Here is a 22,474-nt window from a genome sequence, read left to right on the forward strand (position 1 = left end):
TCAAGCACCTCTTGGAGTTAACAGCCTCATACGTAAGCCATAAAACCCATCATTGAGATTCTACCATATTAAAAAATCTGTTTATGATTTCAGTTGGGAAAAAGGCCACACTGGGAACTACAAAATACACTAACATTTATTAGTAAAACCATCATACCATTCTGCTCTAAGCAGACATCCTCTTCGCCATGACTATGAACATACAATCATCATTGCTTAATGTTAAATTCTAGTCCAGCATCACACTATGCACACTACCTATAACAGAGAGTTTCTCACAAACTGTCAAGTTGCCTTATCATCCCATCCGCAAAGAAGAAATCTCAGACTCAGTGATAGTGGAGACAGTAGTAATTATGTTTAAAATTTACACCCACATTTGTTCAATGCTACCTTTTGCCCGTAGGCAATCAACCACAGTGTATCTGTTACTGTTCAAATTGTTGCTGAAAAAAAATTGTAACCCCTAGTAACTCAGCATGTGATTGTATTTAGAGATGGTTTCTTTACCAGGGTGATTAAAGTAAGATGGCTGGATCCAAATCCAGCCTCAATCTTTTTTTTTATTAATTACACTGCATTATGTGACACAGTTTTATAGGCGCTGGGATTCCTCCCAACCCTCCCCAAACCCTGCCCCATGGTGAATTCCTCCACCTTGTTGCATTACCACAGTTCAAGTTCAGTTGCGACTTATTCATTGCAAGCATATACCAAGCACACAGTCCAGCATCTTATTGTACAGATAAGTTCAACGGCTTCTTGAGGAGACCATCTCTGGTCTGAAGGTGGAGTCGGCAGAATATCATCCCGATCAATAAAAGTCCCAACATAACATCAGCCACAATTTATAACATTATGGAATTGATTGACCAATATGTTAAAAGAAGAAGAAAGAAAGAAAAGAAAAGAAAAAATCCAAGTTCTTAACTACATCCTGTGCCTTTTTCACTGACATTTCAACTTTAGTTTATATACAACTGGGTTCTATACACCTTAAAAAGGTTATAGATTATTATTCAGCTGTCTCGTGTCTATTTTCATTATAGTATTTAGCATTTTATAGCGTTATAGCATAATTTTGCTGAACCTGGCTGTTTTTCGGGTAGTCTAGACTGGCTTATAACTCTATCAAGACATATGTCAACAGTTTAGGTGCAGAACAGTTTTAGGAGGGGTGTGCAGAGAAATCTTCAGTACGCTAGTGAGGAGTAACTAATCTTTGTGTCCCACCTAGTAAGGTATAAGTGAATCCACACTGACCGTTACCTGTCTGATTCTAAGCTTTACCTTGTTGTTCTCTGTCTATTCTGAAGACTCCTAGATCCTCACCAAAGATTATCAGTATGGCACCAAGGACTACATCCCAACTGCTAAGGAAATCACAGGGAATTGGAGTGCCTTCAGAGGCTGAGAACTCTGAGGTCACCCACCCCCATCTGGATCTACCACATGGGATGGAAGAAGTCCAAAACCTTCCTTGTAGGATCCAAGGGCATTGGAACTACAGCCAGAAGCCCTGAGCGGTCTGCAGAAACAGAAGAACAGTTAAGTTCCTTCAGGACTAGGGAAGGGAGCGTTCTCTTGTCCTTGCTTGGTTCCAACTTTGGGTCCCCACCCTCTCTAGCAACGACCATCAGGATCGCTCCAGAAACCCCAGCCTGAATCTTATGAGGAGATGAGGACACTGGTGCATGGAGAGGGGGACCACGAGAAGACCGCACAGGGAGAAGACCGCATCTGCAAGCCTCAGAGACAGCGTTGGAAAAAACAGCCCCGTTCACATCTTGATCTCAGACTCCTGGCCTCCACAACCATGATAGAACACACTGCTGTCATTTAAGCTGCCCATAAGGAGGCAACTTGCTATGGCAGCCAAAGTTTGCTCACTTCCTAGAAAGAGATGACCTACTGCTCAAAATTGGAAGCTCCCTTGCTTCCCCCATGCAATAGGAAACAATGGCCTCTAACTTTAGACATACTCCCAAGCTCAGCTGTCAGAAGTAACTGAAGAAGCAGAGAGGAGCAGCACATCAGAAGGGGAAATACTTTCAGACACAAACAATAATACAAGAGAAAAGTGACCACCTTTGGCATGGGCAGGAAAAGAGCTAAAAGCACATTTAAGAAATGTAATCACTCAACCCTCTCATCACAGCTAATAATGTCTGGTGAATTCATCAGGGGGCTCAGGAGGACCACAGGGACACCACAAAGGGAAGTGGCAATGGCTGCACTGTTCTCTGCATTTGGAAAGTTCCAGATCCCATCTCCTTCCACCTTGGACTCATGGCAACACTCAGCACTAACCTTTTTACCATAACACATAACTTAGGGGGAAAGAGATGTTCCAGGTTTCCTTACATGACAAAATGTTTTAACAAAGAGTTTCGTTGCTTCAAGAAACATACTTTCCCTAGATACCTGTCCGTTGGGCACTTGTTCTGGCTCTTAGTTTATTGATGAGTCTCTGATGTTTTGTCCTCAGGAGAATAACTATTAGAACTACCTTTAACTACATGTTCTTTTGCTTCATGTGCAAATTCACAAGCTCCCACGAACAGACAGGGGTTAGTATCCTCAATGCCCTCAGCCATGTTTGGAGCAGAACTCTTCCAAATCCAAGTAGGAAACCAATCAATAAGAATTTAGGTCCACAGCTGTGCACTCCACAGGATAGCACCTTCTGTTGTGGATCACAATGGTCACCATTCAGGGAGCAGAGGCAACACCTTAGCAAACCGCATCATGTGCCCACACACAGAAACAATGCTGTGCACCTAGCAGGTACAGCCCACCAGATGTGACTATCTTAGCATGCTGGGCAACTCAGAGAATAACGGCAGATGAAACAAAGTTGTCTCAAAGGCCTGGTTACAAAGAAAGCTTCATCAGCAGCTGTTTTCTCAAGTTAATGTAACCAGCATTCCTGCAAAGCATTCAAACATGATTGATTGTTACAAGTATGCAAGCGTATTATCATTTTCCTTCTGTCATCAGGGCTTACCTGTTGTACAGAAGAATGTCTGGTTTCCAAATCTGGCCATCAGGGAAACGAACTGTCTTCACGCCGGGGTATTCTGACATATTCCATTGCAGATAGTGATCTGTCCAAGACTGACACATAAGACAATGACATTAGCAGTCCCTTGCTTCCTTGATTACTAATACTTCTTATAAGAGATTATTAGGAAAACTCAAAGCCAGAAAGAGTTCCAGACATTTATTTACATAACTGAGTTGCTATCTGAATGATATAGGGAAACTGGGAATTAGATAATTCCTTTTGAAATGACCGTGAATAGCATAAAAATCACATTCAAGGTCCTGCTGTCACTGTGACCACATTCAGATGACAGCATCAAAGCGAATTCCAAACCCCTGCATGTGCCCAAGTCCTCCCCTCCTGCAGCAGATGGGAGACTTCTGGACAAAAGAATAACTAGTCTGCTTTCCAAACCCTCACTGTAGGATACTTTAAAAATAAATTCACTTATTTCAATTGGTATAAGAATGAGAGGTTACAGAATTATAAAATATTTTCAGGAAGCACTGCTGTGTAGCTCCATGGTAACCTTTTGGTAACTTGGTAGGGGGCATTCTCAGATTTGAATTCTTAGTTTGTTGCAGGGATAGCACTTTGGATACCACCACCTCATGACTCAAAGAGGGTCTCAAGTGATGGAAAACTAAGGAATCAGAAGACAATGGTGTATGTGAGGACCCAAGAAATGGACAGGGTTGGCTTCTTATATGGTGGCTTCCTGAGTGACCAACGTCAGAGGAAGGCATGGTCTTGGGGTCCTTGTTTCAAAGATCGCCAATTCTGTGGGGCAGCTGGGCCATTCTGGCCGGTATCTCAACAGCTCCCACAGGGGTTCTGTAATCAGTCTGCCATTCAGTCATCCAGTCTCCTGACACCATCCACACTCTGGAGCTGACTTGCCGTGATTTAGAAAGGTGCATTCTCGGACCTGGTGCGGTAGCCTATCGGCTTAAGTTCTCGTCTTGAACGCGCCCAGATCCCATAAAGCCGGCGGTTCTAACCCCGGCAGCCCTGCTTCCCATCCAGCTCCCTGTTTGTGGCCTGGGAAAGCAGTCTAGGATGGTCCAAAGCCTTGGGACCCTGCACCTGTGGGAGACCCAGAAGAGACTCTGGGCTCCTTGCTTAGTACTGACTCAGTTCCAGCTGTTGTGGCTGCTTGGGGAGTGAATCAAGATCTTCCTCTCTGTTTTTCCTCCTCTCTGTATATCTGACTTTGCAATAAAAATATATAAATCTAAAAACAAAAACATGTTACATGATCACAACACCCTAGGTGAGCACCACAGTGATTCTCCATGACCAATCACAATCGGTATTTTTTGCAGCAACATACACATAGTTACACTGAGAGACAAATAAATGCTTCAGTCACATGTATTTCAACTTAATCTTACACCAGATGAGTTCAAAGTCACAAATACATCACAGGCATCAACAACATCTCAGATTGTTTACTTGAGATTCAGGAATTACCCATGAGGGATAATGGGCCTAGGGCTGTTTAACCTAGAGGCAAGGCATACAAGGGCAGATGCCTGGGGTCTGACACCCAGGTGAGTGACATCACCTTACAACTAGGGGCCTTGGAGAGCAAGAGCGTATAAAGGGAAACTGTGAGGACATACCATGTGGTACATGGGAGACTGAGACCTGTCCTGCGGGGGTTCACAATTACAGAGGAGTAACTGGAGGGAAAAGTACTGAGGAAGTATCTGCTGTTCAAGTTTTTTTCACCAGCCAGACTCTGTTTATTACAGCCTGCTCTGCCTTGGCACCCTGGGCCCCATGACTCCAAACACCCTCCCCCTTGTTCTAGCACAAAGCCCTTGCATAGGCAACATGTGTGTGCCATCTTCATCACCATCCTGAATTTCCTCTTGGGAGACTTCCCTGGGCTGGTGATGATCAAGCCAATGAAAGCATAAACTGCCCTTGAAATTGGGCATCACAGGCAAACCCTCATCTCTGCTATCTGCTGAGATGATGGCCAGATGAAGGGCAGCAAGAAAGATAAATGTTCAGTATGTTCAATGTAGATCTCTCTAATGGTCAACCCACAGAGCTACACACTGCCTTCCAACAGCCACATCTTCTCCTGTCTTGTGTATGAGCCCAGCTTTGTGTGCCATGCAGGCTTAGGCCCTAACCATTCTGCTGGCTTAGTGTTTGGAATAAGCCCCAAATCACCACAAACCAGGAGTGATGAGGTGGTGAGAAATAGTGGTCTATTTCTTAGCATGACAAGACAGAGAGGATGCTGTGCTTTTAGTCAGTCAATGAGTCAGGATTAGGCTGTTACCATTCAACTTTTAAGCAAAGTAGCCTTTGGGCTCCCTCAGAACTGATTCTTCCAACAAGATCTCTGCATCAGAAAACCTCCCACCATGACCACATAGGCTGCACATTGTCCCTGAAAGTATTATCCAGCTACTCACACTACTATCCTTTACTCCAAAGCCAAGCATCTGAACCTCAGGACACAGTGAAGGACTACAGAAAGCCTCAGGATGGATTTCCTTCACAGTTCTGGCAAAGTCTCAGTGTGAGAGCTTGAACAAGTAAATCACCCTCACTGAGCTATAGCTTCCCTACCCTTTCAGTGCAGTGTTGTGAAGGAACAGTCAGGGCTGGGACATGCCAAAGTCAGGAGCCCACAACTCCAAGATGACAGTAGCAGGAACTCATGTACAGAAGAATAATAGAGATATGAAAATAAGAGAAAATAGACTTTTTAAAACACAGGTGCAAGTTGATGAATGGCTCAAATATCTCTTCAGAAACAGAAATGGTTTCTATCCAGTTCTTCCCACAGATGGGGATAGACTGTGTCTGACGGATTCATCTGCAGAACAACTGCCAACCATTTCCTCCTGGGAGCAGGAAGAAGTAATTAGATCAGCAGCTTTCTACTCTTTCCGATTATCCAAGTATGTGAAAGTTGGGCAGCTGGAAGAAAGAAAGAAAGAAATAAAAACCAACAAACTGTAGAGGAAAGAGAGGCTTATTTGCATTTATTTATTGACTGCTGCTTACATTCTGAGTGACTGAAAAGTTGATCATCTGCAGAAAACAGACCTCAGAGTTTCAAAGCCCTGGAGAAAGTTGATGTGGATTCAGATAGTTGGAGCAGGCACCAGCAACAGTCACAACTGGGGGTCATTTCTGTGGCTCTCTGTTGACCTCTTGCCATATTTCTGGTTTCTTTCTGAACTCTGGCCCTGCTACCTTTGAAACTGAGCTTCACTTCTTGTAAATATCTGTTATTCTGACTGGGTCATGCTGAGCTGGTCTCTAGCCAGGAAACACAAGACCAGGAATCAATAGACAGCTGTTTAGCAGTGGCCCCTGAGCAGCTTCCAGGCTGCCCTTGGCGAGCTCTTAGCTCCCTAGAATTTTCAGGCTGACATACCAGGCAGTGCCACCAGGCACATGAGATTTTGGTTAGAAATTTACCATTTATTTCACACCCAAGATCCTTCTCATCTGTACAAAATTCAGTTGGGAGAAAGTGCTATGTGCTGTGATTGCAGTGTGATTGCCAGAGGCCACTTCCCAGGTGAATTGCCCAGCTTTCCTACAGGCACAGCTAAAAGGGAAACCAGCATGCTTTTCATGCAGCAGACATCCGCAAATGAGCATTAATTAGTGAGTTCCCACTTTTTTCCTATTCAGAAATCTGTGCCTTGGCTCCGCTCTCAATTCCATACTGTGTGCTCTCCACTGTCCAATCACCTGCCTGTCCCCTGCAATATCTCTCGGGAACTACTTTGGTTTTTGGTCTTGCTCTGTTAACTTTTTCTTTCATTTGTTAATTACAGAGCCTGACTGTAAATAGCTTTGAAGTAGAAACTTGGTGTTATGTGCTGCTCAGAGCCCTCAAATGGCCTTATTCAATAATCTCCAGACAGCAGGTACACCAAAAGATGAACTAAATGGGTAAATGAGATGAAAAGACCAGTTTCCAAACAACTGAAGTTGTAGATGCTTCTGTGAATGTGAATCTTAATTAGAAATAAGCCATGTTTGAAATACACTTAGAGATCTCGGGTGACATCCTTGAAGCAACATGTTTATTTATGGAGCACCTGAACTCAACGAAGTGATAATTCAGGTCTGGTTTTCCTGAAAACAAATCAAATCTTAACCTTGTTCACATCAACACTGTTGAAGAACAATTATTTATTGGGGTCAAAGGGAGTTAGGCAACACAAGAGAAGACCTGACACATTTCTCTCTGTAGGGGAAAAACAGAAATACAGCTTCATTCCTTACACAAAGTGTGTGTGTGGGGGGGGGAATAACCAGTCAAAAGTAAAAAGGAAAAGCTTATGCTAATTCTGTCAGAGCTTAATCTTACACTAAGGTGCGGCAGTATTATGTAGGAGTGGATTTTCTTCAGGATCATAATGTCTTAGCCTCTCTTGGGTTAACTAGTCTTTTTTCATTCATTCACTCCGAAAGGAACTGCCTCTTGCATGTGTGGAATTGAGGCAGAAGCTGGGTGTACCGGCAAAAAACAAACCTAACAAGCTCAACCCTCCTGGTGCACACAAGTTAGTGGCAGAGAAACAGACTTGGAAACAAGGCAGAATCTCAATACCTTAGATGATGGGAAATGGGTTCAGAAACATAAAATTAAATTTAAGAAAGCATGAAGCATGCATGGTAAAAAAGAACAGAATAGATTGGAAGTAGTAGGGAATGATTTGGGACAAGACATACAAGCAGAGGGGAGATCTCTCATTAGAAAGGTTATCTGTGGGATGAGACCAGTAATAACTGGTTCTTGGAGAAGCAGCCTTCCAGGAAGGCAGAGTGACAAGCATAAAAACCCTCAGATGGCCATGTGCTTCGGTGACTTGTACATCACCAACAATAGGAGGGTAAAGAGCAGAGTAACCTGGGGCAAGGGGTCCGGAAGGAAGAGGTAGAGGGAATGTGCAAGGAGGTCGTTAAAGACAGCTTCAAAGACTTCAGCTCCTATGCTGTCCCATAAGACAGGAGCTCTGAAGAGTGCTGTGTGAAACAGGCATGTTACAAAATTCCAATTTTTATCCCACAGGGTTCTCACTGGCTACTATTCGGAGCACAGACACCACTGGCAATAGTTCGGGCAGAGGCAGGAAGACTGGACTAGAGACTCCACAAGAGAAGTGAGAGATAACACTAGGATAGACCAGAGTAGAGAAATAATAGGATTGACTCATAGTGGGTAGGTTTTGGATTTTGAAAAACAAGCTGCCAGAATTTGCTGATGGATCACATGTAAGGCGCAGAAGACAATTTTTTAACTGTCTAAGCAAATCTGTCAATGGAGTTGTGATTTATCCAAATGAGATTACTGAATGGGTAACAATGAGAGCTCTTGAGATGTAGGAGGCAGTGGAGATAACAAAATGCAGGTGGCAGGAAATGGAATGAGTCCACTGAAGGAAGGCTCCCTTTCCAAGGGTGAGCAGATTATAGAGGGGATCTGAGAAGGAAGCTGGAAGAGGACACGGGTAAGGGATGGGATGTGCTCCTGGAAAATACTGTATTAAATCCTGCAGGGAAAACTCCTCAAGGTCTCTATTCATTACAGATAGCTTCTGCAAGGGGTTGCAAGCATAGCTAAGGGTTCCCTTGGCATGCTGAGCAGATGGCAGTAAGTGAATCTTTTCCCCTCCTTCAACTCAACGTGTATTCCCGGGAAAACTCACCTGGTAGGACCGATCTGGGAATCCTATCTGTCCCTATTTTTATTTCTCCCACTCCACTTCTCAAAGAAGGGCACATTTCCATTACCTTATCTCTTTTAATACATCAGTGTCGATGTGAATTAACTTAAATATTGAGGAATAGGCACGTTCAAAAATTAGATGAATTTTAAGTCTATAAAATTTTTGTTTCAAAAAAAATAAAGGAATACTTAAAGTGTTAGCTGCTATGTCTGATGAAAATAACATTATCTTTGGCATAAAATCTGGAGGGAGTTGAAAGAATCAGATAACATTGCTTGAATAAAATGCCTATTATTACCACATGCATATCTTCCCATATCTATTTACAAACAACTAAGGAACTGAGGATAAAAATTGCATCAATTCTTCATTTCTATAAATAAAAAGCAGTCACCTGTGGATACACAAACTCATTGAAAACAAAATCCTGTATTTGGCACAGACATAGATTTCCAGTAAAACATGCTGTGTAATAATTATTAATTAAAATTTTGAGGTCACTCTGATAAATTATCTATGAATGATCTTAAATCAATCTAGAGGAAAACTTTGAACATTTATTCTTTTATAAGAAAACCAAGACAGAGTTATTAATAAAAGACTTTCAGACATAAGATTATACTAAAGTAACATAAAATTTTGTGCAGAAAGTTGAAAAAAATTAGGTAACAGGAGAAAAGATTATATATCTGGCAATTGAAGAAGGGCTTGTTCATAGTTTAGTATGATGGTATTTAAATTCCACTTAAAATAGAAACTGATGGTTTTATTTTTGGAGTCAATACTTACCATTTGACAAAAGTGATGTGATTTGGAACAAATTAAATTTAGGTTGGTGATGCCAAGTTCAATGTTCAGGAATGATATACAGCATTCCCAGATCTTTGCGGAAGTCACTTGAGCAGAGCCTGAGATTTCTGGCTTAGGAATCCTCCATCTGACTGAGCCATGTAGCTCTCGAGGGTGCAGGGCCAGGGCACGTGCTCCTGCATGCTGGGGACTGGCTCTGGCACATGCTGTGAATGTCTAAAAGCCACTCTGCCTCTTCCCACTTGCATGGCCTAACTGGCTTTTGAAATGTCCTCAGATCACCTTGTAGTACAATACAAGCCTACCTTGAGCCCTGCTGTTACTCAGTACTTAACATTCAATCTCAGCCTAAAGGGTTCTGTCAATTAGTAATTAGCAGGCTGCAGAGCAAGCTACCCAACATTCACTGCTAGCATGTGTGGAGTCAGGGGTGACATCCCAGGCTTCTCAGAGGCTCTCTGCTTTCCTTCAAAATTGCAGGCGAGCACCTAGGAAGTAAGAGAAAGTAGACTCATGGGCACAACCACCACCTTCTTTACTTACCATTTGCAGCCAAATATTTGTGGTTAAAACTTGGTTCTTCTCATCCTTAAAAAAAAAAAAAAAAAAGAACAAATGCAGCAGCATCAATATGGTTTACAAAAGTAGAAATGATTCATTATTCATGTAGAATCTGACTGTTGGGACCAGTGCGTTGTGTGCGGAAATTAGAATGCACCAAGCATTTCCAAATACATGCAAGCAGCATTTCCCCAGAGTTGAGCTTTTCTATTTATTCTGAAGTAATACACATTTATTATAGAGCACTTACAAAAGACAGAAAAGAACAAAAAAGAAAATTAAAATCCTGCCATGATAGCATCCAGAAATGATGCCTAGTAATGACTATTTATCTTTGTATAGTTGTATAATTAATATACCTAGGAAAATCATCAAATTGATGCAAATTCTAATTTTTGAAGTCACATCTAAGGAATGCATGCCCAGGAAAGGAACATGGACCCGGGTCAAGGTAACACAGCTGTGTTGAGGATGCTGTCAGTACACGGCTTAGCTTTGTCCCTGTGGGTCCCAGATATCTCTTCTCTTACCCTTCACCAATTATGCAGAAAGGAAAGAATTTGATTCATACCTGCAAAGTAGCTGCGTAACCAGAAAGGATCAGAAATTGGAGGTGGAGCCAGTGCTATGGCACAGCATGTAACACTGCCATCTGCATGCTGCAATGCTAGCGCCCCACATGAGCACTTCGGAGCCAGCTAATGTGGCTGGGAAAGCAGAAGTTGGTGCAAGTGCTTGGGCCCTGACTGTCCATGTGGGAGGCCTGGGTGAATCTCCTGGCTTCACCCTGACCATTAGAGGAGGAAATCAGCAAATCAAAGATTCCCTCAGTCTCTCTTTTTCTAGTCTGGTCATAACTAATCTTTCCAAATGACAGGCAACTAGCATTTCATCACAACCCATACACAAAGGGACACAAGAACAAGTTCTATGCAACAGTTTTACTTAGAGCACTGCTATCAGTATTTAGCACTCAATCCCAACCTACAGAACTTTGTAAATCAGCCCCAATACCCCCTTCAGGGAAAGGGTGCATTAGTGACTCTCAGAAGCTGCTAAAATGAGGACGTGGCTGGCTTCTCCAAAGGGCAGTCACCAAATGAAGACTTGAGGGAAGAAAGGACAAGGTTCCTGCTGAGGCAGGATCAGCAGGCAGGGAGGCAAAGGGGAAAGACTGCTGCCTCTTGTTAAGAGAGAAATATGTGCAACATGCAAGGAGTTGGCAGGGATGCTGGGCTGCAGTGATGCCCTGCTCAGCTGCTCCCACACTAGGCACGGGACGGGTAAATACAGCCAGAGGGAGACAGACCCCACAGAGGACTGGGCTGCCTAGGGAGGGTTGGGGGAATGATATCCCAGTTGGTACCAGGCTGGGCCATGTCCAGAAGAAGCTCTTTTTTGGTTCCAGCAAAAAAATGCATCCCATATTCCAAAATAAAACAAGCCAGGATTGTTCCATGTCAAAACACTGCAGGGCTCACATGCCACAGTGCTCTATGTGGATTATATGTCCCAACAGAGCTTTACATCTAGACTGCACCAGTGCCTCATTCCCGACTCACCTCCAGTATGATTGGGAAACTCCTGTAAAAGTCTTCTGGATGCACATCTGTTGCCTCAACTTATTAGAAAGTTATTTTAAATGAACTTAAAATTAGCAGGGGTTCCACCTAGGAGTCTTTGCTTCTTTTAATTGCATTTGTACCTTCCTTTTCAGAGAGAATGGCTTCTGTGGTTTGGGAACCCAATTACTACAGATCTAATTAAAAGGCTTTCTCATTTCCAGTGTTCTAAAGGAAACCTCATTAGAATGACACTGAATTTCTGAGGTGTGTGACAGCATGGGACCAAGGTGCAGCATTTACACCTGTAACCAAAAGCCAGCAGCAGTCAGCTACCACCTGAGTGGAGGTGACACCAGGGAAGGGGCCAGTTTCAGAGGCATCAGGAGAAAATCCCCCACCATTCACAGGAAAGGTCTCCTTCCCCTCTTTCCCGACTGAACAACAGTCTCTCACTTCCCACCTGCAGTGTTCAACATACTACGCCTAGCCTCCCCCTCCTGATCCCCACGCCACACACATCCTCTGCTCACTTCCACAGGGGGTTTTCTGACCACTAATAGGGTCAAATAACCTTCTTCTTGCATTCCACAAAGGTTCAAATCAAGGGTCCCAAGTGCAATGCACAAGCCCTAATCCAAGTAACTTTGTATTTATTCACTCAACATTATGGAGCATCTCCAGTTGCAGGTGTGATTTCAACCTAGTATGTACAGTGGAAGCTAATAACTTGCTGAAGTAGGTGGGGGAGGAAATGGCGGGAAAAAGCAGGGGTGTACGGTATAATCATGAAACACATATAACCACAAATGACAAAGGTCACAGGCCCTTGGAGGGTGGGAGTGACAGGGAGAGAGTTCACCCAGAGTGATGAGGCAATCCAGAGGAAGGGTTTTGCTTCAACATAATATGATTTTGGAACACCACAATGCATTCATGTGCTCACTCAGCCTTGTATACACCACCTCTGAGTCCTTGTGGAAAACCCTGCTTTCCAAGGCTGTGGGCAGGTGTTCCCACCTCAAGACAGTCTCTGGCGAACCAAACAGCTCTCCAAGGGCCCCTCTCCTGTAAAACACAGACCTGCGGACCAGTACACTCACACCTTCTGCCCTGTGCTGCTCCCAAGGCAGGCCTTTCCCCATCCATGCCCAGCTCCAGCCCCACTTCCACCTCTACTTCCTGACCATCTTATGCACACAGGACTCTGAGCATCCAGACACAAGATCCACTCTGCTTTCAACTTCTGGACCTCCAGCTTTACACATCACTTTATAAACTCAGAAGGAAATGAGCGATGTGCAGATGTGACCAAGTATCTGAGGTTGGAAAGCCTGCTAAAGGGACAGCTGTATATGCCTGTCCCTTTGGTGTCAGGTACACAGACATTCAGGGCAGTGCACTCATGCAGAGCCTACCTAGGCACAAGTTGCAGCTCCTCAACCACAAACACAAACTTTCTTCTCCAGAGAAATGTCCTCTGCTGATCTTCAAGCTGCCTGCCTCCCACACGGAATCTGAACTCTTAAAATCATGATTCAACAGTCACAAACTGGAAGCCACCCTGGTCAGTCTCTGAGAACCCTGAATGGGAGGAGGTTGGCATTTCCAAACCCTAGGCCAAGGATCTCTGCATGAGTAACACAGGTCAGACCCATGAAGAACAGCACTACATAGGTACCCCTGCAGTCAGCGCAGGCCCAGCAGGGTGTGCTGTCTCCTAGTACTGTTGTCACGAAAGGCTGTGCACTGCGAAGCTTATAAACAGAGATGGAGTTCCCACAGATCTGGAGGCTGTGAGTTTGAAGACCAAGGTGCTGGCATGGTTGAACTCTGGTTTCTGGTGAGAGCCCTCTGGTTCACAGGTGGCCATCTTTCCACTGTGTCTTCACACAGGAAGGGATAGAAGGGCTCTCTGGGTCCTCCTACACAAAAGCCCTAATTCCATTATGAGGGCTCTACCTCGCAGAGACTCCCAGTCCTAGCATAAGCCCCTTGAGGGGTGGTCAGCATTTGAGTACATGAAGTTCAGAACACGAAATACATGAAGCAGCATTTCAGTAATTCTGGGTGCCAGGTTACCTATCACTACCTTGCTCACACTCAGCAGAAGGCGAGCAGGGAGCTCTCCGCAGGGAGAGGCCCCTGGGCTTCAGGCTCAGCTCCCTGATTAGCAGGGACTGGCTTTCTGTGGGGTTCAATGGTCTTTCCTGGGACCATGGACGATAACAGTAGTCCCTGTTGCCTTCCAAAGACTGGAGTGGGGGAGGGAAGGTAAAGGGCAACCTCTTGTGAAACATTGCTCGACACTAGCAGCTGTCATCACAGCCGCCTGCGCATACAACTCCCATGCAAGACTTGGAGAACCCCAGCCCTCAAGGAACCACACAACCAACATGGCAACGCATCCCAAAGTCAGCAAACCTGACTCTCCTTGCTCCTTTTTAACCCAAGCACATCAGTTCAGCGTACAGTTTGATTTACTTGAACATGCTTTTAATTTCACTCTCTCTGAATCATCACGAATCTGATTTACGGCAGTTTCACTGTTCTGATGATAAATAACATGTTATCTAGTATTTTGGCAGCAATTGTTCTTTAGGAAGTTACCAGCAGACATTATTTTATGGAATGTCACTTTCTTTTAGCTTTTGAATACATACTGAGAAAAACAGAGAATGACAGATATAGTACATTTAAAATTCTTGTTTGCTCAGGAAATAGCTGGATGACATACATTCATATTTACATAGGCTCTTCAGTTAACAAAGATGAATTCTTTCATCTAATTTAATCTTTACATCAAACATATTTTCATCCTGGTTATACATGAAGGAACTTGGATCCTCCCTGAATTAGAAAGATATCCGATCTAATGAAAAGATTCATTTCCAAAACAAAAAATAAACTCTAACAAACTCGAAAAAGGCAGACAACCCAAAAGAAAAGTGGTCAAAATATGAACACACACTTTACCACAGATCAGTAAACAGTATTTCAAAATAACATGGCTAATCCTTAAGCAGAGTTTTCATTCCTCTAAATGTTGTGTTCACAGACACACATGCACATCACACACACTTTTCAACGTGTTATGGCCTTGAGAAAATGCAACAAGTCAGGACTATTGTTTTTATTACATGTTAGGATAGCATCTAAATGCAATTGTGTGATCCTCTCTTCTGTTTGCTGTGAGCATGTATTACCTTCACAATCTAGGGTATACATAAATATATCAATTGTGGAACAAAACAGAGTATGTTTCCAGCTCTAGGTCTCACGGCTAAATATAGAAGCTGAGATCCAACTCCTGATACTTGTGTTTTGAATCACAAAGCTCTCCTGTTCCCAAGTGTAACAGTTTGATTCTGACAGTGGCCATGGATTCCCCTGGGTATTGTTCAGAAGTTCTCAAGTCTAGCCTAAGAACTCTGGGGTTTCTGAACTGCTTTCAGGGGTTCACTGAATTTAAAACTTCTCTTCATCATCACTGGAAGTCCTTTTCCTTTTTCACCCTCATCTTCCAATTAGCATTCCGCAGAACTTTGCAGAGACTATGTGACACATGAAAACAGCAGTGTCACATAGAAAACACAGAAGCAGACCGGAGAATCCAGCCATCTTCTACTGAGCGAGGCATTCAGAAGGTTTTCAAAAGTATAAGGCAATGCTTATTATTTATTTGGTTTTGGAAGGTAGTTATTTTCTATGACTTATGAGAATATGTAAGTGGTTTATTATTCTAAATGATTTAATAACAATTTTGCTTAATCTCCACTTTTAACCTAGTAACTACTGTTAGGAATCACCATCTAAAAAAGGGAGCATCTTCTACAACTTTTAGTGAGTAAATAGATCTTAAAGCCTGAAAGTTGGAGAGAGGCTAGAGCATGACCTAGTATCTCGTGGATGCCGGCAGGCCCTGGGGCCTGGTCCTTCTGCATAGAGCTCTGCTCCACTTTAGCTCTCAATGAAAGGTTGCTCCAGGTCTGTGCTTGGTGGATATGGGTGTTACCAGGTGAAAAGCTAAGATGTCACAGGCAGATCTGGGCTCTGCCACTCACTGGCTTTGTGCACGTCTGAATGTTCACTGAACTTTCCAGAAACCCAATTTCTGCTCCCTCTATCTTTTTTTTAATAGATTTATTTACTTTTCTTGGAAACTCAGAGTTATATATAGAGAGATCTTGCATCCCTCATCCGCTGGTTCACTCCATAAACGGTCACAATGAACAAAGCTCAGCCAATCTGAAGCTGGGAACCAGAAGCTTCTTCCAGATCTTCCACATGGTTGCAAGGTCCCAAAGACTTGAACCATCCTCTGCTGCTTTCCCAGGCCATAAGCACAGAGACCGATAGGAACTAAAGCAGCCTAGACATGAACTAGCACCCTAAGGGATGCTGGTGCCCACAGATGAAGGATTAGCCTGTCATCCCACTATGCCAGCCCCAATTTCCCTTTTTGTGAAAACAAGGGTTATCACTCTCTCCCTTCCCTGCAATTAATACTTAGTAGCACAAAGAAAAATGTCTAAAATATTGTAAAGTGCTCCACCATTTAATTACCAGAAGAAAGTTGCTCAGACACAAAGGTACTAAAGCCCTATAGCTGTCCACATTTGGAGGTGGCACCTAATTATTGGCTTGGGTCTGTTCTCTCTGAAATGAAGGTTAGGAAGCTAAGTGTCTAGAATCAACACTGAATGTTCTAATTGGGTTAGCAATTCTGTGATGTATTAATATGCAGATCAGTCTTTTCAAACAAACCCCAGGGCTTTTACTTCCCTACTAGCCTTGACCTTTTGCCTCTTGAACCAGCTAGTTACCTCAGCAACCGGTATAGCCATCTGGCTATCACTTCAGAATTTCTTTATTAAAAGCCTAGAACTCCTCAACCACAGCTGAAATGTTGCTGTTGCGACAGCACTGTTAAATACACACAAAGCAAGGAAATGCACAGTGACATGGCCCTTTAAGACACAGCACCCCAAGGGCCAGAAACAGTAAACACTGTTCAGGATCTCTGCTGCAGAGCCTGAAGTTCTTGAAAGAAAAGTGCCTCTAGAACTTCCCAGAGTGGTTCAGAATCCTCGGATTCTATTTTAAACTATCAAAGTTAATCCTGCGCAGCTCTTAGCGTTCATAGAAGCAATGCAAAGAGAAACATTTGAATTGAGCACAGTTGAACATACTTTAAAAAGTTATTTGTAGACAAAAACTTCAGAAAAAAACACATGACAAGTGGAAAACTAGGATATCAGGCTGACCACTTTGCAAAGACAAACTGCCAGGTGGACAGGTACAGGTGCATCCATGAGCTATCCAACTGGCTATTCTTTCTTTTGATGTGCGCAACAGCACATCAGAGGACCAAGTATATCGCCAAGTCATGCCAGAGAAGGACAGCTCTACTGGGGATGTGCAGCACCACAACCTGAGGCCAATGTGGTTAACGCTGGGTGAACATCCCACTCCCCGCTGTCCTGCCCTCCCCGAGCTTCACCATCCTTCCCAGGAAGTGGGGCGGAGTTCAAGGGTGCTCTTCTAACTGCAGCTGGAAGGTTCTCCTTCCTCCCATAAGAGCCCAAAAGGATCTCAACTCTGAAAGAACCAAGCCTGGGAGGGGGGTCATGAGAGCATAATTAGAGAACTGGCATCAAGCTGGCAGATGAATACGGAGACATGAAAGCTAGGAACAAGAAGGGAGGATGGGTAAGGAGAGATACACTAGGCTCTAGGCATACAGAGGGATGGAGGGGGAACTGTGAATCAAATTGCATCTGAACTATCCCTGGAAGGAAACAATAAATTCTAAGCCACTATCCTTAACCCAATCATCTTCTGCACGTTTCCTTCTGTGTTTACAATAAATAGAGCAAAAATATCAAGTTCTCTTTGACAGCTCTATAAGCAAACAATTTTGCACACAACCAGATCTCCACACATTGCCTTAGTTTCAGTGTTGGGTTTTTCCATTGATTTCTGTCAGAAAACCTGCTGTGACAGGTCTCATCAAAATCGGGGTCCTGTGAAGATGCGCAGCAGTCCTGTCCAAGCCCTCAACACAGAAATGCTGGCAACTCTGAAGACCAGCGTAGGAGCGTGAAGGACGGGAATCAAAGTGAGCAGTATGATTTAGAAGCAGCAGCTTTTCTTTGCTATTGGATTTGTCTCAATTGTTTTTAGAAATAATGTAGATTAATTGGCTTAATAAATAAGGAAAAATAAACTGACCCACAACTAAGGAAAGAATAACGTGAAAAATAATCTATCCATATTATATTATAGAAAACAGAAAGTATGAGCTGACACATAAGGTAGGAACAAGACAGCAATAATTTGGAATGAACTATAGAACATACTGTAATTTTAAATGAATGAACAAATAAACACAAACACAGAAAAAAGAAAAACACACAGGAAAATGAAACTTTAAAAAACAGCAAATGCAACTAGGAAAAGAAGAAAAGCAAGCAGACGGGCACAACGCACAGGCAAAGAATAATCTGGAAAGATATCCACAGGAGAAGAAGTCACTTCTCATGAGCTCTTCCTACTGTGTAACTCAATGAAGCTTTGGACCAAATTAAACATGATTCCAAAATCAGACAGTAAACCAGCAGAACAACATGAGAGGGAAGACTACAGAGCTAAACATACAGAGAACAAAAATAACACTATCACATAGTTAATACATTAGAGAGAAACAAAACACACTGTGACTGTCACTGCTGAGTTCTTGGCCTGAAGGGAAGGCAAGAGATAATCATTATTTGTACAGAGAAAATACACAGAGATGAAGCCAGTTAGCAAAGAGGCTGGACATGGAGGTGACACCGACACCAACAGCAGAACTGGGGGACAGGATGCACAGAAACCAGCCAGGTACCTCAGGTTAAAATGCAAGGGGCCTGCCTCTGAGCCCAGTGAAACAGCAGCTTTTGTAATCAAAACTCCATCCAACCACACAACCCTTAGAAAATGCTGGGGGGACTCAGCTATTAAAAAAAACAAAATGCAGTTCTTTGTGGCCAAATGGGCCAAACTGGAAACCATAATGCTAAGGGAAATGAACCAATCCCAAAAGGTTAGATACCACATGTTTGCCTTAATTTAAGATGATATGATGTTAAGCATATCATGTTACGTTATGGATATTATGTCATATGTAGTATATAAACTAAAATTGAACTGTGAATGGGGGGGTCACAGAAAGTGGTTAAGAAATTGCATGTATTTTTAACATGTTGACTGCTCAATACCATGTCAATTAATTCCATAACGATGTTAATTGTTGCAGATGGTATATTAGTGCTTTTATTTGACCGGGATGATACTCTGCTGACTCTGCCCTCAGACCAGAGAGGGTCTACCCAATAAGTAGTTGGACTTGACTGGACTATAAGATGTTGGACTCTATGCTTGGCAAATACTTGCAAAGAGGGAATTTCAACTGAACTTGAACTATGGTTATGTAACAAGGTGGAGGAACCCACCATGGGGGGAGGGTGGGGGGGAGAATCCCAGATTCTATGTAATTACAACACAATGTAATTAATGAATAAATTTAATTTAAAAAATGCTGGGGGGAATGGAACACATGTCTTCTAAAATGCAAATGAAAGGTCACAGGAAAGCAAGGGAAATGCTTAAAAACAAAAACAAATCTAAGAGGAAACTTAAAAGATTTTTAGTGCATGAGCTGACACTTTGGGATGATGGCGTAATCAGAGGGGGCTGGAACAAAGCCCATGTGGGACACAAGACCAGGCTCTCCCACAGGCCACATGCGGACAAGAGCTGAACAAAAGTCCCCACACCACACTCTACACCCCACCCACCTGGGGCTAGAATCTTGAAGAGGTCACTGACACAGCCAAGCCCAAAAAAAAGGGTAGCTTCAGTCTGAGCTTAAAGTAGAGGGGAAAGGGTGTATCACATCTTCAGGAAAGCAAAACAAAACACACAGATCCCCCTTCTGCTGGGAGTCTCAGAAGCCAACCTTCTGTATTGCCTGGGACCTCTGAAGGCCAAGGAAGCAGCGCAAAGGTCATACTAGGCAGTACAAATTGGAGGCACCAGACAGAAGCAACAGGACAAAGAAATAGACCTGAAAACACCTACCTGCTCCCCCTCCCCCCCCACACACACAGACACACACCACTTATCTTTGCTAAGAAACCACAAGCGAGTATATACTTCTGACACAAAATGCAAGAGAAAAACGGCCTCTGAGTGAGACTCAGAAAGCCAAGTTGGCAAGGACAAATCCCCCAAATTCAGCACAGTAAGTATCAGAGGGACAACACAGGGGAAAATAACTGCTAAATACATTTGTGACATTGGGAATGATAATTAGTAAGATAAAGACAGACTTCACAAAACAACCTATAATGCAGCTCACAGGGATGAAAAAGAAAATGTGAATGCTTAAACCACGAGAAGGGCACAGTGTAGATTCACACACTCAGAACAGCCACAAAAGTGTCAGACTGAGAAAACGAAAAAAAAAAAAAACTGAGAAATTTCTACAATTGGTCAACCAATCTCCAGATGAAGGAATTACAAATTCTTCAAAAAGATCAATCAAAAACTCATCAAAGCTCAACTACTTGCAGCTGTAAACTGTATTGTTTAGAATCAGTCTCATATCCACAAGGAAAAAAATTAAAAATAAAACAAAAGAAAGCTTAGCACACTGAGAAATCAACAATGTTTCTGGAACACTGGAAGAACTACTGCTGCAGGTTAAATGCCTCACCTGAACCTGCACAGGTAAACGCAGAGTCACAGCCAAGATCCACCAGAAACCCTGCTTAATGCGTTCACACTGATTTCAATGAACTTCCAAGCACCCAGCATGCACCTGAGCGAGCGTGCAAAAGACAGGGGCTGAGGACTCGGGCATGGCACTAGAATTTCACAAATTTTCATCTTGGAGGCATCCCACCACAGCTGCTTGGAAATAGGCACGAAAGATTCCTTCCTGGGTTTGCCAAGAAGGGAAGGAGAAATTCCCTGGAACTGATCCCCGAGAGTCTGCTTTCAACAGCAGCCTCTTCTTCAAGCTCGATCAGAGCCCTCTTCCTGCCCAGGAAACAGCATTCCTCTGACTATGTCTCCCCGTCACCTTTCTGTGTCACCTAAGTGAGGAGAGGAGCCATGTGCACAGAACACATCTGAGAGACCCTGATCCAGTAAGAAGGCCAGCCCTGATTTAGGACTGCGGCACACTTTGTCCCTACCAACCCCTGCCATGCACACCAACAGGTTTCTGGTGAAACAAAGAATTACAGCCAAAGCCTTCTCCAGAACAGAACTAGAGGAACCTGAAACCTCTGGCACTTAAAAGTACAGCGAGCATGAAATAAAGCCCACCAACTAGGTAATCTAACACAACTCCCCGCGTTAAAGGCGCATATTCTCTCAATCTCTATCGTTTTTTTACATGACATTTCCAGTTTATGACAGACAAAAATCACAAGGTAACTAACTAATAGACAAAACATCTGAAACAGAAGGATGCCTCAGAATGAGGCTCACAAATACTGAAATAATCAGACAAGGGATTTCAAACACAATGATAAATATGTTTCGGATGACAGAAGAAAGCAGCAATATGCAAAGGCAGTTAGTTGGGTGATTCAGCAGAAAGATGACAGCGCTCATGACTAACCAAAAGAAACAGAGTTCTCTCTTAGTGTCTGAGGATTACATGAGAATCCCCAGCAGATACCAAACTGCAGAAATGGCATCTGCACAGAATCCATGCAAATCTTCATGCACACGTCAAGTTATCTCCAGAGTGCTTACACTAGCTAGTAAAATGTAAATGTCATGTAAATAATCTTTAAGCTATTTGTATAGGGAAAGACAAGAAAAAAGTCTGCACATATTCAGTGTAGTTTTTTTTTCCCAAAAAAATATTTTGGTCTGTGGTCGAATGAATCTGTGGATGCACAACCATGGATATAGAAGGTTTACTAGGCTTACTGTACCAGAAATAAAAAACCTACAATTACAAGATCTTAAAATGTTGTATAATATTTGAATACATTTGTGGAAAATGTAAATTATATTTAAATATTTTTAAATTTTCAAAGAAAGAAACAAGGCTTTTGGCTAGACTGGGAACAGCTAAGAAATGAATCAGTGAGTTGAGGATATGTTAACAGCAACTTCTGAAAATGAAACATAGATCAAAAGAGACAAGAGAAACACATAACGGATTATCCACAACTGTGGAGACGATTTCAAAAATATAATACAGAATTTAACTAAATTATCAGAAGGAGAGAGGGCTATACATGAAGAAAATTTTAAATGCTAATGGCTAACAAACTTCCAAAATTACTGACAAGTAGGAGGGAGCATTTTTCCTAGCTGTTAAGAGATCACTTGGAATATCTACATCCCATATGAAAGACCCTGGCTCTGAGTCCTGGATCAACTCCCAGGTCCAACTTCCTGCTAATGTGCACAGCCTAGGAAGCAGCAGGTGCTGGCTCAGACAAGTTGGGTTGCTGCCACCAACATGGTGAATTTGGACTGAATGAGTTCCTGACACCTAGATTCTGGCTGACCCAGACCAGCTGTAGGCACACACCTAGGGGCGAACCAGTGGATGGCAGATCTGTTTCTGCCTTTGTCTGCCTTCCTTTCAGGTAATAAGAAAATGCATAAAAATAAGAATTATGCATAGTTACATACATACAATTAAGAAGCTGAATAAACATCAAGCAGGATAAACAAACAAACAAAACTAGATATGGACC

General features: G+C 43.0%; 1 protein-coding gene across 1 annotated transcript in view; it reads right to left on the reverse strand.

Moving 5' to 3' along the window:
- Positions 1 to 22,474, reverse strand: part of LOC101518087 (neuronal acetylcholine receptor subunit alpha-7) — a 106,912-nt gene that overhangs the window by 40,663 nt on the left and 43,775 nt on the right. The window contains exons 3-4 of the mRNA XM_058665375.1: positions 10,120 to 10,164; positions 3,008 to 3,117 (exon numbers count right to left, since the gene is read on the reverse strand). Coding sequence (XP_058521358.1) covers positions 3,008 to 3,117; positions 10,120 to 10,164 — 155 coding nt within the window. The remainder of the gene's footprint in view (positions 1 to 3,007; positions 3,118 to 10,119; positions 10,165 to 22,474) is intronic.

Source organism: Ochotona princeps, chromosome 6 (genome assembly GCF_030435755.1).
Source record: "Ochotona princeps isolate mOchPri1 chromosome 6, mOchPri1.hap1, whole genome shotgun sequence".
NCBI classification, from domain to species: Eukaryota; Metazoa; Chordata; class Mammalia; order Lagomorpha; family Ochotonidae; genus Ochotona; species Ochotona princeps.